The 16,978-nt window shown below is 35.3% G+C and overlaps 3 protein-coding genes across 9 annotated transcripts; 2 read left to right on the top strand and 1 right to left on the bottom strand.

The window, feature by feature from the left end:
- Positions 1-44: 44 nt before the first annotated feature.
- On the bottom strand, positions 45-1,183 carry LOC100652254 (protein dj-1beta). Its single transcript, XM_003400696.4, has 4 exons — positions 975-1,183; positions 608-766; positions 356-545; positions 45-291 (listed from the first exon to the last, which is right to left on the bottom strand). The coding sequence occupies exons 1-4, from the start codon at positions 1,155-1,157 to the stop codon at positions 170-172; spliced, it is 654 nt and encodes a 217-aa protein (XP_003400744.3). The 5' UTR covers positions 1,158-1,183; the 3' UTR covers positions 45-169.
- Positions 1,184-2,229: 1,046 nt separating this feature from the next.
- On the top strand, positions 2,230-14,255 carry LOC100643422 (arginine-glutamic acid dipeptide repeats protein). 7 transcript variants are annotated; one of them, XM_012316332.3, is made up of 8 exons: positions 2,230-2,471; positions 3,501-3,642; positions 5,422-5,763; positions 5,893-5,973; positions 6,050-9,455; positions 10,259-10,537; positions 12,232-12,430; positions 12,526-14,255. In XM_012316332.3, exons 2-8 carry the CDS (start codon positions 3,595-3,597, stop codon positions 12,590-12,592), a joined length of 4,422 nt encoding a protein of 1,473 aa, XP_012171722.1. In that variant the 5' UTR covers positions 2,230-2,471; positions 3,501-3,594; the 3' UTR covers positions 12,593-14,255. The 7 variants fall into 7 exon arrangements, with proteins under 7 accessions (XP_012171722.1, XP_003400834.1, XP_012171726.1 ...); XM_003400786.4 differs by having other exon boundaries at positions 5,404-5,763; XM_020866545.2 differs by lacking the exon at positions 3,501-3,642 and adding an exon at positions 5,264-5,338 and having other exon boundaries at positions 2,231-2,471.
- A 144-nt stretch (positions 14,256-14,399) lies between these two features.
- LOC100646560 (transcription factor 15) lies at positions 14,400-16,422 on the top strand. Its single transcript, XM_048412022.1, has 3 exons — positions 14,400-15,291; positions 15,628-15,976; positions 16,231-16,422. The coding sequence occupies exons 1-3, from the start codon at positions 15,215-15,217 to the stop codon at positions 16,267-16,269; spliced, it is 465 nt and encodes a 154-aa protein (XP_048267979.1). The 5' UTR covers positions 14,400-15,214; the 3' UTR covers positions 16,270-16,422.
- Positions 16,423-16,978: the final 556 nt, after the last annotated feature.

Here is a 16,978-nt window from a genome sequence, read left to right as displayed (position 1 = left end):
TTTAGTTACCGAATTTATGCAAAATAAAAAATAATATACCATAATTATAATATATATTAATTTATTATTAAATTCAAATTCATAGTTTTAATACATAAACACAATCATCCATTATGAATAACATATGCATATATGCAATAACACGCTTATGCAAAGGTTAAATTGATTTTTACTCTGTATACAACATAGCTTTTGCTACATTATCTGCTGTTTGTTTGTCAATCAATTTTTCAGCAATAACTAAGCCAAAAGCAAATGCAGTTGCTGGGCCTCTGCTAGTAATCAAATTACCTAAAATATATATAAATAAAATATTTGTTGTATAGCAAGTAGAATTTTATGAATAGATGCATACCATCGGTTACAACTTTATCTTCCAAATATTTATAATAATCTGTCAATTGATCTTTCATTGCAGGATATGATGTGACTTGTTTTCCTTTTGCAATACCATGAGCCTTTAATGCAGTTGGTGCAGCACAAATAGCAGCAATAAGTCTGTTTTCTTGTTCTTGCTGTTGTAGCAACTTTCCTACTTCTGCAGACTATACAAAGCAAAGAAAAGATAATTAATATATGTTCAAACATAAGCATTAATTTTACTTACATCTGCAAATGCCTTTGAACCACCTAAACCGCCAGGCAATATTACAACATCATATTTCTGATTAACCGCATCTTGAAGTTTTGCATCAACACATATTTTCACATCACGGCTGCATTTGACACATGAGCTCTCAGTAAGACCAGCAATAGTAACATCAACCTAAAAATACAATTTTTAGTAACAAAAGATTGCACAGAGTTTTTTTTTCATAAATAATGATTTATAAATTAAATTAATATTTGATGTACTGACATTAATGGGAAAGATGTTATTTTTTATTAAGTAGTATATTTAAAAGAAATTTTGCGTGTTAAAATCTAAAACGCAAATATGTAGTTCAAGGTTATATGTAATAAAAAAAACATACTCCAGCTCGACGTAAGACATCCGTTGTTATTACGGCTTCCATTTCTTCAGAGCCATCAGCTATTAACAAAAGTGCTGATTTTTTACCCATGTTTACAGTATATTTTATTTTATTCAATAGAATTATCGGAAATTTGTAATTCGATTGTACAAAATGTGAAAGAGCAGAGCACAATACTGACATGTGTAACTAGATGTTGATAATGAGAGAAGGGAGCATTGACGCTATTGGTACTCTATTATTAAATATAATAGTCTAATCTTAAATAAACTTTCTCGTTATTATATTTTTTTCTATTTTAAAGGTAGTAAAAAGAAATTACAGAATAAAAATTTGAAAATCATTTCTATAAATAATTTCTTTATATTTAAATTTCTATAACTAAATGATAATTTGTTTCATAAAATGTAGGAAAGTATTGTTTCATTTTCATTAATAATGTTACACAGGGAAGAAAATACAACAGTCAGTTCAGCTAATTACATATTTATCTATTTTATAAGTAGTGAAAAGATACTACAAAATTAAACTTAAAAGGTAGCGTTTCTTTATCTTGAAATTTTTCGAAGTAAATTATTATTTGTTTTATAAACTTTACAAATCATAAGTCAATGTTAATACATTCTTGTGTATACCAATAACAAATATGGTGATGAAATAAATAATAAACTTAAAAAATTGCAAATCATAATTATCTTATGTAACAATAATAAAATCCTAGAATTATAAAAGAGAAATTCTAAGAGAACATATGATGTATGACTAAAGAAATGGAACCTAAATAGCGACTTGTTTCATCTACTAAACATTATAATAAATACTCTACTTTGAGTATTTTATATATTTTTCGATATTATATGCATTATGTGCATTTTTTCATCTTCAAATTTCCCATAAATACATAAAAATGCGCAGTCTACTTATAACCCATAACCTGTAACGTTAAATTCTTTAATATTATTAATTATCAAACAATTATATAAGACGTAAGAGGCTTAAGGTCATACTTAAAAAAATCTACATCTAACATTTGTAATTTCTAACATTAAAAAATTCGTACGAAATTGTCTTCGAAAGATTTCAAATCATACATTCAAATTATGTTATCTTCTTTACATACATTAAATATTCCTTTAATTTTTTGTGATATAATTTTCTACTCTCTATGATAGAACAGAATACAGTAATTTTTCAAATTTTTAAATTGCCACCGAAAAAGTATTGTGAAAAGGAAACGAAGGAATACGCGGAATCGGAACGCACCCCCACAGAAGAAAAACGAAACAAAACGCAGTACAAGATGGCTGCGTTTGGGTGTTGTGGCTGCTGATTTGTGTAAGATTATTCTGTAGTGCTCGATGGTTAATTAGTAATAAATCTTAAAATATTCATCGGTTATTCATCGGTGTGAATCGCAGTTGTGTATAACGCTTACGTGTGGAAGGAAGTTGCGTTAGGGGGAAAAATGCAAGCACGTCGTTGAAACATTAATCACGGGTGAGTTTGCCTTGAAATTTTATGGCTTTTCACTTTATTTTAACGATTCTCCCGGAAGTCCGGCAGGACGAGGTGCGATGTGACGAAAAATTCTATCACGTAACCTATAATCTATAGAAACGGGATTCAATAATTAACTTACCGCTCGAACACGGTGTTCCTGTTCCTTTTTCGTATTTTCTGCATATATGACGAAATTGTGTAAATAGTTGGTTTTTTTCTCTCTGTATTCTCACATTGCACGTCGATGAGTCAATGAAAAATTTTACAATGTCCATCGCTCCTTGGCACGCTTTAATCGCGTTACGATGACGATGAAGTGTTTCGATTTTATATGTAAAACTCATTTATGCCAACTATACCGCTTTCACCGTGACTCAAGACCACTTAAAGAAAGTAGAGATATATATTGTAATTGCTAGAGTATTAAGATGGGTTATTGAAAGAGGATTTGGTTTCCTTTTTGTAAATCATGAGATTATGAACATACGGCTTTTTTTCACTATTGTATACATGAGACGGTTGATTTTTTCAGGATTTTGTTCATGTATATATACACACACATATATATATGTATACGTACTTTCATTAATTTCAATTGTGTTGTATAAATTTATACTTTGTTCAGGTGTTGATGAAACAAGTCGTTGGATGTAATTTTTCAAATAAACATTTGATAGTTATATTTTATTCCTTTTGTAGGGTACTTTCCATATTGATATCTTGTAGTTCAGAAATATTTTAGTTGTATTTGAGACAAGAAGTAATAGAGCCATTAGGGAGCAGAATGTATATAGGAAAAGGTGCTTCAAAAGAAAATGACAAATGACGTTATAAAAACATACTTGTATCTTTAAGGTATTATTTGCATAATGTAACTATTACTTTGAGGAAAATAAAATATAATGCCATAATAACTGACATCATAATAGAAAAAAGGGTCATTAATTAAAAAAAAAGGAGGAAGCATGTTAGCAGTACTTTTTCTTAAACAGTTTTTATAAATATACTGATAGAATGACTATATAGTTCAGGGGGTGGATGATAGGAATTTACTGAAAATCCAAGATAGAAGCCACTTGAAACGCTGGAGAAAGACGGTGGAGCTTCGGAGGAGGAGGAGATGTCTGCCGGCACCCAGGGCGAGATTCGGGTTGGCCCTTCGCACCAGGTTTGCCATATACCTTGAAAACCTTTTTTGCTACTTAGCTATATTGCACAATGTACCTAACTCAAGGCTTGTTCTCCTGAAATGTGTATTCTGAATGTATAGATAAGGCAGAGTTCATCATTGAAGCACCAGGTAATTGTGACACCATTTTTTTCACAATACCTAATATGTTCAATGGTAATTGCTCCTCATTTATGTATTTCACTCTTCCCTTATATGTAACTAAAATTAGGGTGATATTCAAGTTATTTGTTACCTACATTGTTAGGTATGTGTATATTCAAGAGTTGTTGAAGGACTTATAGTTTTAAACAACTTTGTATGGAACAGAGATGTTTGAAACTGTGTTATTAGTAACAATATGTACGTATTAATTGATAATATGTGTGAATTAAATAAGTAAAACAAGTAATTTTTAAGCTAATAGTTATTCGCAAATGTAAGAAATGCTTACTTTATATAAAATTTTGTTCTTAAAATTAATTATCATATGTATATCAGGTGTCATTAATAATTCATAAACACTATTTATGCATACTATAAATATTTTAGTACCCAATTAGTTTACATATCTTTAGAAAAAACTAAAAATAAAGATATACTTGCGTAGTTCTTATAAGAATGTATAATTATTTTGCAATGCTATTCAGTGTAGTCATCATATTATTTTCAAGAATTGTTAAAGTGCATGGTGTGTACTTAGTTACAGGTTTAGAATAATTGAAACACCAGTGTTTTCTTAGTGCTTGAAATCCATATTCATAGGAAGGATTTTCATTCAGAAGTTGCAGTCTTAATATCTATCTTATATTTATACACATTGAAAGAAAAAGTTGTAGAGTTGAACATTATATGGCACAAATACCTACCTATTCCTTATACAGCTTTGTTGTAAGCCGATGGTTCAAATAACAATGATAGTTATTCTTTAAGTCACAATTATAATTTTCTACTTGCTTAATAGTACAGCCACAACACTTAAATCACATCGCAAGTACTATCCCTGAGTTTGCTACTGTTGTTGGAAGACCCTAAATATGATGAAAGTTATTATGACAGAGCATTCTAACAATAACATTATAGGGTAATATTGTATAAGTATAAGATTAACTTTATATTTATAGTGGTTTTCAGTCACGGTGAAATTATAAAATATTTTATTTTTATGTAATAACCCATTGGTTACTTGAACCATCTACGAAATATTAAAGTTAGGAACTTTGTGAAGAAGTATTTAGTCGCAGAATAATCATTTTATCACAATTTCTTCTCATCTTGTAAATGTCATCTTGTTACATTTGTTTGTGAAATAATTGTTTTTCATTCGTTAACTATGATTTTCTCAATTCATGTTCATCTGCTCACATTAGAAAATATGTTACAGTGAATGTGTTTTTTGTTAGAGTGGAGATTAACTTGTAGCTTTAATTTATATACACATGAACATGACTAATTGTTGTTAAATGGTACCAAGTCTTAACACGTGTATATAATAATTATATGTTATCTTTTTAACTTGTCTTGTTTCTCATGCTTATATATATATATATATATATACGTATATTTATAATCATTAGTTTGTACACAAATATAAAAGTACTCACGCTACTTCTCGTACCAGTATTGTAACAAACGGAACAGAATGGAAAAAAATTATACTGGCTCGTGTAGTTTCGAAAAGCAAGCCGGAGTATAGGTGCGTACAACTAACTCGCTTTGGCATTGGTGCTAACCACGCACAATCCCGAATTTTGGGTACAGGAATTGGTTTCTTGTCAGGCCCGTTTGCCTGAGTATCGGCCGGGTATACCTCCTGGAGAGCTGCTTCCTGATCCAGAGTTTTCTAAAGAACGAGAGGAGCTAAGATGGATTCCAGCTATGGCATTGGACGGGGATCTTCTGATGTACTTAAGGGCAGCTCGATCTATGGCTGCGTTTGCTGGTATGTGTGATGGAGGATCCCCGGATGACGGTTGTGTGGCTGCTTCCCGTGACGACACGACTATCAATGCTCTGGATATCTTGCACGATTCTGGCTATGATCCAGGAAGAGCATTGCAAGCTTTGGTTAAATGTCCTGTACCTAAAGGCATCGATAAAAAGTGGTCTGAGGAGGAAACTGTAAGTAGAAGTGACAAAATCTGGAAAATTGATTAAGTAGTTTCTTTATCGTGATTGTACGTATGTGATCTCGTAATTGGAAAGGAAAGATCAGACTCCCATTTAATTGGTCATCGATCTGTCCTATAGAAACGCTTCGTCAAAGGACTTCGGCAATTTGGAAAAAATTTCTCAAGAATCAGAAAGGATCTCTTACCTCATAAAGACACGGTAATGAAATTTGAGAGAAAGTAAAGTGAGACTTGAGAGAACAGGTAGCAAAGCTTCTTCTTTCCTTTACTTTTAGCCGGAATTGGTTGAATTCTACTATTTATGGAAGAAAACGCCAGGAGCGAATAATAACCGACCTCATCGAAGGAGAAGACAGGGTTCACTTAGGAGAATTCGTAACACACGAAACTCGCGTGCTGGCACTCCCAAAGAAGAGGTGCCAACTCCACCCAAAGATACTCCACCAGCTAACGTCAATCAGAAGGAGCCTGTTTCGGAACCGGAAACTGTACCTGTTGGGACTCCTGCAAGCAATAATCCTGGTGGGGAAATTAGTTCCGTAACAGAAGACGATAACTCGGAAGAGGATAGTGATTCCAGAGACACAAACACTAACGGAGCAACGCATTCGTGTCAACATTGTTTTTCAACTAATTCGAAGGATTATCAGGTAGCTGGCAAGGACAGGTTGTTGCTTTGTACGGAATGCAGGACACATTTGAAGAAGACCGGAGAACTACCGCCTGCGCCACCATATCTGTTCCGCCCTGTGCCTGCGGAATCACCAGATAGCCCAGGGAGAATGCGTACAAGAAACAAGGCCAAGGAAACGCCTAGACCTGCAAGACCACGACGTACAGGAGGAACGGATACTCCTGATCAGGAAAAGCAGCAGCAACAGCAACAGACGCCAGACAAGAATAAGAAAAAGTCTAGTAAGCCAGAGACGCCGAAGAAAGGTCAAAAACGACCTCAGACGGATGAAGTGGACGAGGACAAGGAGTCTCAGAAGCGAAAACGTCCTGGTGAACGTCCTGAGAGTCCCTCGGAGTCTCTCACGACCGATAGCAACTCTCTCATGGATGAACCTGAAAGGGAAGGAGAAGGTGATACGAACGAAAATCAACCCACTCCTGTTACAGTGCCAACTGAAGAGCCTGTTAGTCCAGCAGTAACCACACCTGAAGAGCCTTCTGAACCAACTCCAGTTTCTACCCCCGTACCAACGCCTATACAGACTTTACCAATTTCTGTTCCTGTTATCCACGCTTTGGAAAAGAAACCATTATTGGAAGAATCAGTAGAAACGAAGGATCAAATAGAAGATGTTCCTTTAGCTATGAATCAGCCATTAAAGTTGGAACCTATGCCAATAGAACCAGCCATGTCACCATCTAACGAAGATATGAAGGAGCCCGAACAGCAGCTGAATTTGACCACGTCGCAGTCGTTAAATATGAACGATATGAGTCAAAATATGCCACGTAATTTGTCACAGTCGATGCAGAACAGTGGTATTTGTGCTTCGACTGGTTCGCAGGGCATGCAGAACTCGCAGATCATGTCTCCAACGCACCAAGGACTGCCACTTAATATGCAGTACACACCCAATGTTCCTCCTGTTCAGAATGTGCCGCAAAACTTATCACAGAGTATGCAGATGCCGCCGAATATACCGCAGAATATGTCAAATGCACAAAACATGGGACCAACGCAAAACCTTCGAGCACACGGTGAGAACCTGTCAAGTACGCAAAATATGCCTCAAAGCATACCGGGACCACCATTGAACCTCAATATCTCGCAAAGCATACCAACGAACATGACGCAGATACCTCAGATGCCGAGTTCGCCACAACCACTTGGCTTAACCGTCATGTCTTCTGAAAACAGAATGTCCGAACGAATTTCCGACGACAGACTACCTCCGGAACGGATTAGAGATAGTAGGATACCTGATAGAATACCAGAGAGGATACCAGAAAGATCAGAAAATAACGAGCCTGAGAGGAATGAATCAAATAATCTGTTCCAACCCATTCAGTCAAGTGGAATGTTATCCATGGAGAAACCGTCACCGATGTATAATTTAGCTGGAACACCACCGATGGAGCCTCAAAATTTGAAGATCAAGCAAGAGATTATTCCTCCTGAGCCAGATCCGCTTCAAAGTTTAAAGGAAGTCAAAGTTCCTGGTTTTCAGTCTGGTTTTCCTGGTCCGAGTTTGGAGAATATTAAAAAAGATCCAGATAGTTCCAGCAAACCACCAACACCTAGCAAGCACTCCATACCAAGCAGTCAACCTGTTCCTCAAATACAATCTGTGGCAGCTTCCCCAACGCCGACTCTTCCACCACCACCTACATCTATTCCACAGCCTGTGATGCATCCAGCCCAGCAACCAAGTCCTCATATGGCTCATCCATTCCACCCACACCACCCCTTGATGCATCATTCATTATTTACTGCCATGCATCCGTATCATCCTCATGCTTATCCAGGTTATGCTCCAGTTGGTGCTTATCCCTCATTTCCACCATATCCTTACGGTGTTCCCCACGCAATCCCTCCTCCATCCCCACAAAGGAGTCAAGAAAGTACAACTATGATGACGGCACATCATTCAAGCACGAGTTCCAGTGTGACAACGAGAGAAGAAGGAGAGAATCTCATCGCGACGCATCATCACTCTTCTACAATGCATCAAGCCACGGCTCTGCATCACGACAAACTGTTGACCATCTCCTCTCACAGTTCTCATAGTCACTCTTCGTCGCACAGTTCACATAATACTCAACGTAAGCCATCGCTAGTTCCAACCACATGTCTGACATCCAGTAGCTCAGCGCATCATCACCATAGACCGCCGCAATCTCAGCCTCCAGTCGCTCCTGAACCTAAAATAGAACCTGACCTCGTAGAACAAGAACAAGAAGAACCCCCAAGCCCACGAGGTCCATCTCCAGAGCCTCGAATTGAAGATTCTGAATGTCACAGGTCACAATCGGCCATATTTCTACGACATTGGAACCGAGGCGAGAACAACTCTTGCACCAGAACAGATCTAATGTTCAAACCTGTCCCAGACTCAAAGTTAGCAAGAAAGAGAGAGGAAAGGTCGAGGAAGCAGGCAGAGAGGGAAAGAGAAGAACGTGATAGAGCTGCGGCGCAACAAGCTAGGAAAATGACCACGCCTGAGAAACAGCCAGAAACATGTAAGCCGCCTAGTCGTGGGCCTCTTGAACCTGTCGTGTCTCCATATGACAGATATGCTGCAAGACCGGGATCCTATGCTGATACTCCTGCTTTGAGACAGTTGTCCGAGTACGCTCGGCCACACGCTGCATTTTCACCTGCTAGACATCCTGCGCCACCAGATCCGATGTTACATTACATGTATAGTCCTGCTGCCCGAGAACGCTTAGAACTAGAACATTTAGAACGTGAGAAAAGAGAACGAGAGATAAGAGAATTACGCGAACGAGAATTAAACGATCGACTAAAAGAGGAGCTTCTGAAGGGAACGCCTAGACCTATGCCAGCGCCAGTGGATCCACATTGGTTGGAAATTCATCGACGTTATGCGGCCGCTGGACTCGCTCCTGGACCGTCAGGACCTCCTCAAGCTCTCCACCAATTCAGTCTTTATGGAGCACCGCCTGGGCCCAGTCAGTTGGAAAGAGAACGTTTAGAAAGACTAGGTAACGTTAACTCTCTACCAGTAAGGGTCTACCATTCCCCTTGAAATGCGTATCTTTCTTCTCGCATATTGGACTGAACGCAAAATTAACTATGGATGAGTGATTTTAGGCTTTCATGGCCCGGGTTGCTGCTGATCAGGATTTCAGATGTAAGCTGTGACTTTCCAAACGTTGTTCCAGTACTCTTGACTGCATTGTAGCTGGCTTTATCATGTCAAGTACAAATTTGAGTAAATGATTACAAGTTAGAGTTTATAATCATTTATCATATTTAGAGTATGGTGTTAAATTTCCGATGCAATTAGCTACAATACGGACAAGAAGTCAGAACAACATTTCAAAAGAAAACATTTTATATCCGAGAACCTCGAACAGCGATTATGATTTTGATTTGATTGAGAAAATTGGCGAGATTCGACCGAGTTTAGAATCTAAATCAGCGTTGTTCAAATTACAATCCCAAAACTCATGAAGCTTATATTCTAATACCATAGATATATGATTATTCTGTTGTCAAAGCGAAACAAAATTATTAAAGTGACTTCATTCGGTGGACAACGTTAATTTAGGGATAAAGCGAGATAATGATAGTTTTCGAATGTTAGCTGCTTCTTGTGTTCGTCATATAATTACCAAATGATCAAGTAATGATGTAAGACGCAGCTATCGGTCGAAGATCTGACAGAAGAGTGCCGCAAAAAAAATCAAAAAAGAATTCATTGTCGGGAGAACTACTACGTAGCTGGTTAGAATTAAGAGTACGACTGGGACAGTATGTTTGATCGAGGCGCTGTCGGGTTTAGGGATACCGACTGCAGCCGGCGGGGGGCCAGCGGGTGCAGGGGCTGGCCATCCCGTAGCGGCTCATCACCACGGCCAGCTGGACGAGCGACTGGCTCTAGCTGCTGACCCGATGGTCCGGTTGCAGATGGCTGGCATTTCGCCCGAGTATCATGCTCACACTCACGCGCATACGCATGCGCATACGCACTTACACTTACATCCGGGACAGCAGCAGGCCCAGCAACAGGCTCAGCAACAGCAGGAAGCGGCTGCGGCTGCAGCTGGATTCCCCCTGCCTGGTAGGTCCTATAAATCAGGATGTTTGAGTACGCTCCCGCACGATGATCGCTCCTTTCACCGACTATCTCTATAATCTTAGAACCAACAAGGATTTTTTTTTATACATACATGTGTATAAGTATATCACGATTTTACTTTTGCCCATGAGCATAGATATTAGGTATTACTTTTTTGATCTTGATTAAATTTGATAAGTAAATTGCGGATATTAATGCATTTATAGCGAATTTAAAGATGTACAGACTTAATATAGAGATATGTATAAAGAATATTCACATTTATATTTATATCATATATTCTATTTCACTTTATATTTTATATATATTATATTTAGAAAGTGGGACAAATCTTTGCACAGGTTCCATTTCTTTAGTTGTGTTAATAACAATATGAATTTGTATAAACATCTCCAGTCTACTGAGAATATTTCTATAATTTGAAAACGTTACGAGCGATTAGCGAATTGTAATTTAATTCTGTATTGATACAATAAAAATGTAAAATCAAACCTAAATTAACATATAAGAATCACATATATTCAATTTTTAAAGTAAGATCGTAAAGTTAGGAGATAATCTTATTAGATGTATTTTTTGAGTAGTAAGATTTCTCTGAATCTTTATTTTTCTTTTTTGCAAGATAACGAGTCCGTGATCGGTAAAGCGGTCAATTGCGTGTAAGCGTACTGTAACGTGCTTTTCACCTAATCAATTTAATATCAGTCACTCTAACTTAAATGGGAAGCATTCTAACTGCCACCAACAGCTTATCTTTTTCATAAAGAAAAAGACAACAAAAATATAGAGAGAAATATAAATTTTTCTCTGCGGCAAAAATTTTTTTTGCATTTTTCTGTCGCTTTTCTCGCTATGCCATATTATATTAACTTGAAACTAGAGCTTCTCGATCATCGAGCGCAGTTTCTGGGTGAAGGTACGATTCATCAATAAAGATTCTATGAGTTTTTAATAGCGTGAATTACCTTTAAGTAAACTGCAATGATAGTGTGTGTGGTACGTGCGTGAATGGGAGTGACACAATGTGTCTGTACTGCACAAACATTTATGATATTTATTATCTATTTATAACAATAATCTTTTAAAAATTGCACATTACTTGCATAATTTATCAACATTACAGCAACATAACGTCTATATGTTTTTATTATCATATCCTGTTATAACATCTTATTAATGTCATTATATAAATCTATCCAAAATCAACTGATCGTTCAGGATCTAAGAGTAATCGTGCAAGTGTAACATTTGTATTAGTCTTTGGAATATGAAAGGTTGATATTTTGATCTTATAAAATAATTTTATATTAAATTTGTTTTTATTATATATTACCTGGAAATTAATTTTTAAATTTACTAATTAATTTACTTCTTATTGGTATTTTCATCTATGCTAGATAGTAAAGGTACTTTTGTGTAATATTGCAAGGATTGAATGCAAGATGAAGAAATAAGAGTTGATCCTGTTTTGGGCGATCAGTTAATTTTGGGCAGGGAATAGAGAAAGAAGAAAGTTGTTACAGTGCAGCGGCATACGAAACCAAAAATATCGTCCAACAAATCTCACGCTTCATCATGCATGCCCGTCTATCTATAAGTTTTCTCAAGGCTTTATTTATCTTATGAAGGCAACACGATCGCCTTTTACAATTTACTAATGTTTTCTATCTGTACAGCGGCAGCTGGTGCAAATTATCCTCGACCAGGCTTAATGCCCCGTGACCCAGCACTGGCTCTTCATCCCGCGGAACTTCTTGGAAGACCGTACGCGGATATGGCGGCGCATCACGAGCAATTACAACGTCATCTAATGATGGAACGCGATCGATTCCCTCCTCATGCATCGCTTGTTGCACACCACGAGGAATATCTAAGGTTCGTCCTTTGAAATCCATAACAAAGCTATACAATTGTACGTATGCTTGATTTAGACGACCAGTGGTATCGGACTAACAAAGGGTGTTTTTTAGACAACAGCGCGAGCGTGAGCTTAAAGTTCGCGCACTGGAAGAAGCTGCACGTGGATCACGCCCTTAAGTGTAATTGTATTTATATATTTTAATGATTATCTTTATAATTAGGGACGCGACGGTCCTCGTTAGAAACAATTAACGAGTACTCGTCAGGCGGTGATCGAGCACAAGGCGTCATGCTTTGCAATTGACAAAAAAAAGAGATAAGAAAAAAGGTGCAAGGATAAAAAAAAAAAAAATAGAAATGATCTGCTCAAGATCGCTGACCTTACGTTTATGATCAAAAATTATTTTTGCTGTTTTTCTTTAAAGTTAAGTTATTAACGAGAATATAAAAACGTAAGGATTGTTACGACGTGTAACTTTTTAGTGTAAATATGACACGATTTAAAGGATAGAGCTGGATTTATCTAGCACTATGGAGGATTGAAATTTATATATATATAAATATGTGTATGTATATATTTATATATATATATAGCGACCGCTTGACGTGTAAATTTGTTTGAAATTTCTATATATATTATATATATTATCGAAACCACGATATTACCATATGCTCAAACGAGATTCATTTCCGTTTGATTTCATTTCTCACAGCGGTAATAATGCCAAAGTGTTCAGAAGAGAAGTGGTTCACCGTGTTTCTTCTTTTTTTGTTTTTTAACTCTTTCGTGCTTACGTGCGGGAAAGTAAATCGTTGTTTGTTTATTTTACAATTTACAACACTCGATTATGTACCGACGAACACAAATCGTGTTTTTGAGACGAATAATAATTTTATAATCTTTAGAGTAGCTTCCCGAACATGTTAACTGTCTGTGCATCATGAAACAATGCATAAATGATTTTCTCACAGACTTTTCGTGTTTTAGCGTATCATAAGATGTAACTTAAGTTTTAAATAATTATTGTAATTTCTGTGTCGGACAATTTGTATATTTTCTATATGTATCCTTTTAAGATTTTACTCTGAAGACCACGAGCGTTTGATACTAGTTTGATCGAGCGGCTGATTAGTAATTAAAGAACAAAACACAAAAAAATGGTAAAAAAGCAAACTTTGTAACGAAGTGACCAAAGTTAAAAAAAGTTTGTAGAAAAATGATGTGAGCGAACGCATAATCTTTCATCGTGTGTAATGTTCACAAAAATATTCTGTATGCACTGTGCAGGCACTGGAAATTAATGCGTGTTTTCAATGAAAGAGAAAAGAGTAAATGCTTAAGAAAAATGATCCTTTATTCTGACGACAATTCGAACATATAAATTTTCTGCTATATAATTAATTCAGTGTAATGTAGTTATTTAATTAAGTAAAATATTTCATAGGAACATCCAGTTTTATCGTATCTTTTTTTCTCTAATTTCTTCACAAAGAAATATTGGATATCATTTTCAGAATGAAAAAGTATGATTCAGATGTGGAATGATCAATGTACTGTCAATGTCTGCTTGCACTTACGAGACTATAATATATTTTTCCTATGTCACCATACAACTATCTGTGAGAGAATTATATACATTTGCGTTAATACAACGTAATCTCAAGCAGACATTTTTTTCTGCATTAACCTGTTATCAGAGAAAATAGGAAAAGTGAATACGTCAAATGAAAAATTTTATGTGATCAGGAGATCGAATCATTGTATAATTTCTTATTACCAGTTTGCCTGTCACTGGATTCCCTGGACAGAAAATAAATGCCTGTCTTATTAAATACACTATTTTTTCGTGTCACGGTAATTTATATCCAACGCTATAATATTCTACGAATTTATAAAAAAGGCCAGTCATGAATCAGTCAGAAACTAACATCAGACCTAGCCTAATTAATTTTACACATGGTATTTGTTTTCCTCGCTCTTTCTACCGGTCGTCGGTTGGTTTTTATTGACCGTAATGTGAAACCCAGCCTCCGACCACTTTACGTGGGAGTCATCACATCTATGTATGTTTCTATGTTTGTGTCTGTAGAAGGAAACAAGTGTCACGTTGACCATTCCGAAACTATTTCCTATGTTACAAAAGCGCAAACTGTTGAAAGAATATTAGAAAAAATTATTTTCAAGATACCTCTATATATTAATAAGAAGGTAATCATCAAGAGAATTATTGTTAGTACTTAATAGTTTTAGGGGACGCTTTTAGGATGCATTTTTAATTTCTTTATATTAATATAGCTATTAATTTACCTAAACTACTCATTTCTGTATTTTTAACTAGCTAATCAATTCTAATTCTGTAATTTATTTAGTTAACAATTTCTTTTTTTGGCTGCTCTGCATGATTTGACAAAAATGTTTAATTTCATGTATTTCAATTTTTTTAAAATTGACCAGTAAATATTACTTTCTATTACTTATATATACATACTTATTTTGTTATGTTTATATATATTTTTGAAATTATTATTAACGTATTCTGTTTTTACTAGCCAAACATGGTGCAAGTGGCTCGTTCGCCCCTAATCGGATGCACGTGTATTTCACATGTGTATTCTAGTAAAGGGAAGGGGTAGGGTGGGGGTTAACGGCAACATGCATCGGGGAAGAGGGAATCCTGGAGGAAACGAAAGAAGCCACAGCGGCTTAGTCATTCATAAACGAACCGCTAGTGTGGTCGGACGCCTCTTTTGAGTTACTGTAGTTATTTTAACGATTAACTGATAACGGCGCAGTGCAGCATGGCTGCACGAAAAAAAGAGGAATCATCAAAGCAACGTTATCAAGCGAACGCACGTGAAAGGGATCGCACTCATAGGTGAAAATATATCTTTAATCATAAATTAATCATCTTTTTTTCTAAGACATTAAAAATATATTTTTTAAAACATAATAATAAAACAATTAAAATAATGCTTAAAATGTTTATATACTCTGTAAAGATACAATAATACAAACTTAAAAGTTAAATTACAGAGAATGGGATACTGTACTGTTCAAAGTAATTAGAGGAATATTTATTTGAATAACTTGTTAATGACAAATTAATAAGATAATTAAATTATTATATATGTATTGAATTATAATTGTAAAACAGAAGCTTCTCTAATTACTTTGAGTAGTGTGTAAACGAGATGTTCGTCTTTTGGTTCAGGAGAATATTCAATTATGAAAAATTCGCGAATACTCTAAGCGAGGGTAAGGAATCCAAACGCGAAATTCAAGAAATCCAATCTTCGCTCTGCAGTGTGAACACGGCTTTCAGTACCTTGAGAACTTTAATACCAACGGAACCTGCGGATAGGAAATTATCAAAAATAGAGACATTGAGATTAGCGAGCAGTTACATCAGCCATTTGGGTGCTGTTCTTGTTGCCGGTCCTATAGATCAACCGTGTTTACGCGTTGAGGATAGTAGCGGACTTTACGGAACAAATTATTGGACTGATTCACAAACAAGGCCGCAAGTGTGCACTTTTTGCCTTGCTATGCACAAAAAATATGTAAGTTAATGATAAATGGTGATATAACAGTAATATTATTAATTATCGAGTTAATTTTTATTTACTTAACAAAACTATATATATATGTATATATTATAAAATTCATTCTTTGTGATAATTTACTATATTATTTCGTAGATGAAGAAAATTATATATTTAGAAAGTTATATATATATAATTTTTTATTTTCATAAAAATAAAATGTCGATCTTGTCAAAAGGATTATAGTAACCTATGATTTTTGTAAATTTCAGAATTTAAATATTACTTCAGGAGCAATTTCAAATTATTGAAAGGAGAACATATGTATACTGTTTTTGAGAAATCAACATCTATCGACTTAAGCAATGTATAAAGATTAAGATATACATAAATAATTTACTGTACATTTCTTGTATATATACGAATATTATTAAGTTTAATAAAGTTTATATTGTATCTATTAACTCCATCGCGTTTGTTACTCCAGATTTATATTATATAATAAATAAGATATAAAATTAAAGCTATGACGAATAAATAATATTTCATAGCTTGTATTCATATACAGGGAGATAAAGGTGAATTCTTTAACCTATGTATTCAAACATCATTTATTTTTTTTATAACATTTGAACATCGAATATCCGTATAATCGCCAGTGCTACTGAAGTCAAACTAATGCTGTGATATTTCATCGAATATATTATTTGGCAAAATAACTGCATTTTTTTTAAGTAAAAATTCATCATAAAAGTTGCCGAATATATTTCTAGTAGTAATAAATGTGTAAAAAATTTATTTATTAGGATATTAATAAAGTTACAGATGGCATAATGATGAGAGCGGTACGGCGGCGAATGTTTCAGTCTTTCGAAGTCAACAATGCTGTGAGGAAGCACATTTTAGTTTTTCTCTCCGTTCTCGTTTCTCGTTTCAATTTCAGTGTTCTTATTCGGTTATTCATCGCGGGCTAATCCATAGGTAATCATGTTCGCTACTGAGAAGCAATCCTTTGAATGT

This window comes from Bombus terrestris, chromosome 14 (genome assembly GCF_910591885.1).
Source record: "Bombus terrestris chromosome 14, iyBomTerr1.2, whole genome shotgun sequence".
Taxonomy (NCBI): Eukaryota; Metazoa; Arthropoda; class Insecta; order Hymenoptera; family Apidae; genus Bombus; species Bombus terrestris.
Note: the sequence above shows the minus strand (reverse complement) of the source record. Positions and strands in the feature narration are given on the sequence as shown.

Coding starts and splice junctions, on each gene's coding strand:
- LOC100652254 (XM_003400696.4), bottom strand. CDS start 1,157: ATGTCAGTATTGTGCTCTGCTCTTTCACATTTTGTACAATCGAATTAC. Junction 767..974: donor ATGTCTTACGTCGAGCTGGA/GTATGTTTTTTT, acceptor TTGTATTTTTAG/GTTGATGTTACTATTGCTGG. Junction 546..607: donor GTTCAAAGGCATTTGCAGAT/GTAAGTAAAATT, acceptor TGCTTTGTATAG/TCTGCAGAAGTAGGAAAGTT.
- LOC100643422 (XM_003400786.4), top strand. CDS start 3,595: ATGTCTGCCGGCACCCAGGGCGAGATTCGGGTTGGCCCTTCGCACCAG. Junction 3,643..5,403: donor GGGTTGGCCCTTCGCACCAG/GTTTGCCATATA, acceptor TTTTGGGTACAG/GAATTGGTTTCTTGTCAGGC. Junction 12,431..12,525: donor CACCACGAGGAATATCTAAG/GTTCGTCCTTTG, acceptor GGTGTTTTTTAG/ACAACAGCGCGAGCGTGAGC.
- LOC100646560 (XM_048412022.1), top strand. CDS start 15,215: ATGGCTGCACGAAAAAAAGAGGAATCATCAAAGCAACGTTATCAAGCG. Junction 15,292..15,627: donor GAAAGGGATCGCACTCATAG/GTGAAAATATAT, acceptor CTTTTGGTTCAG/GAGAATATTCAATTATGAAA. Junction 15,977..16,230: donor TTGCTATGCACAAAAAATAT/GTAAGTTAATGA, acceptor TGTAAATTTCAG/AATTTAAATATTACTTCAGG.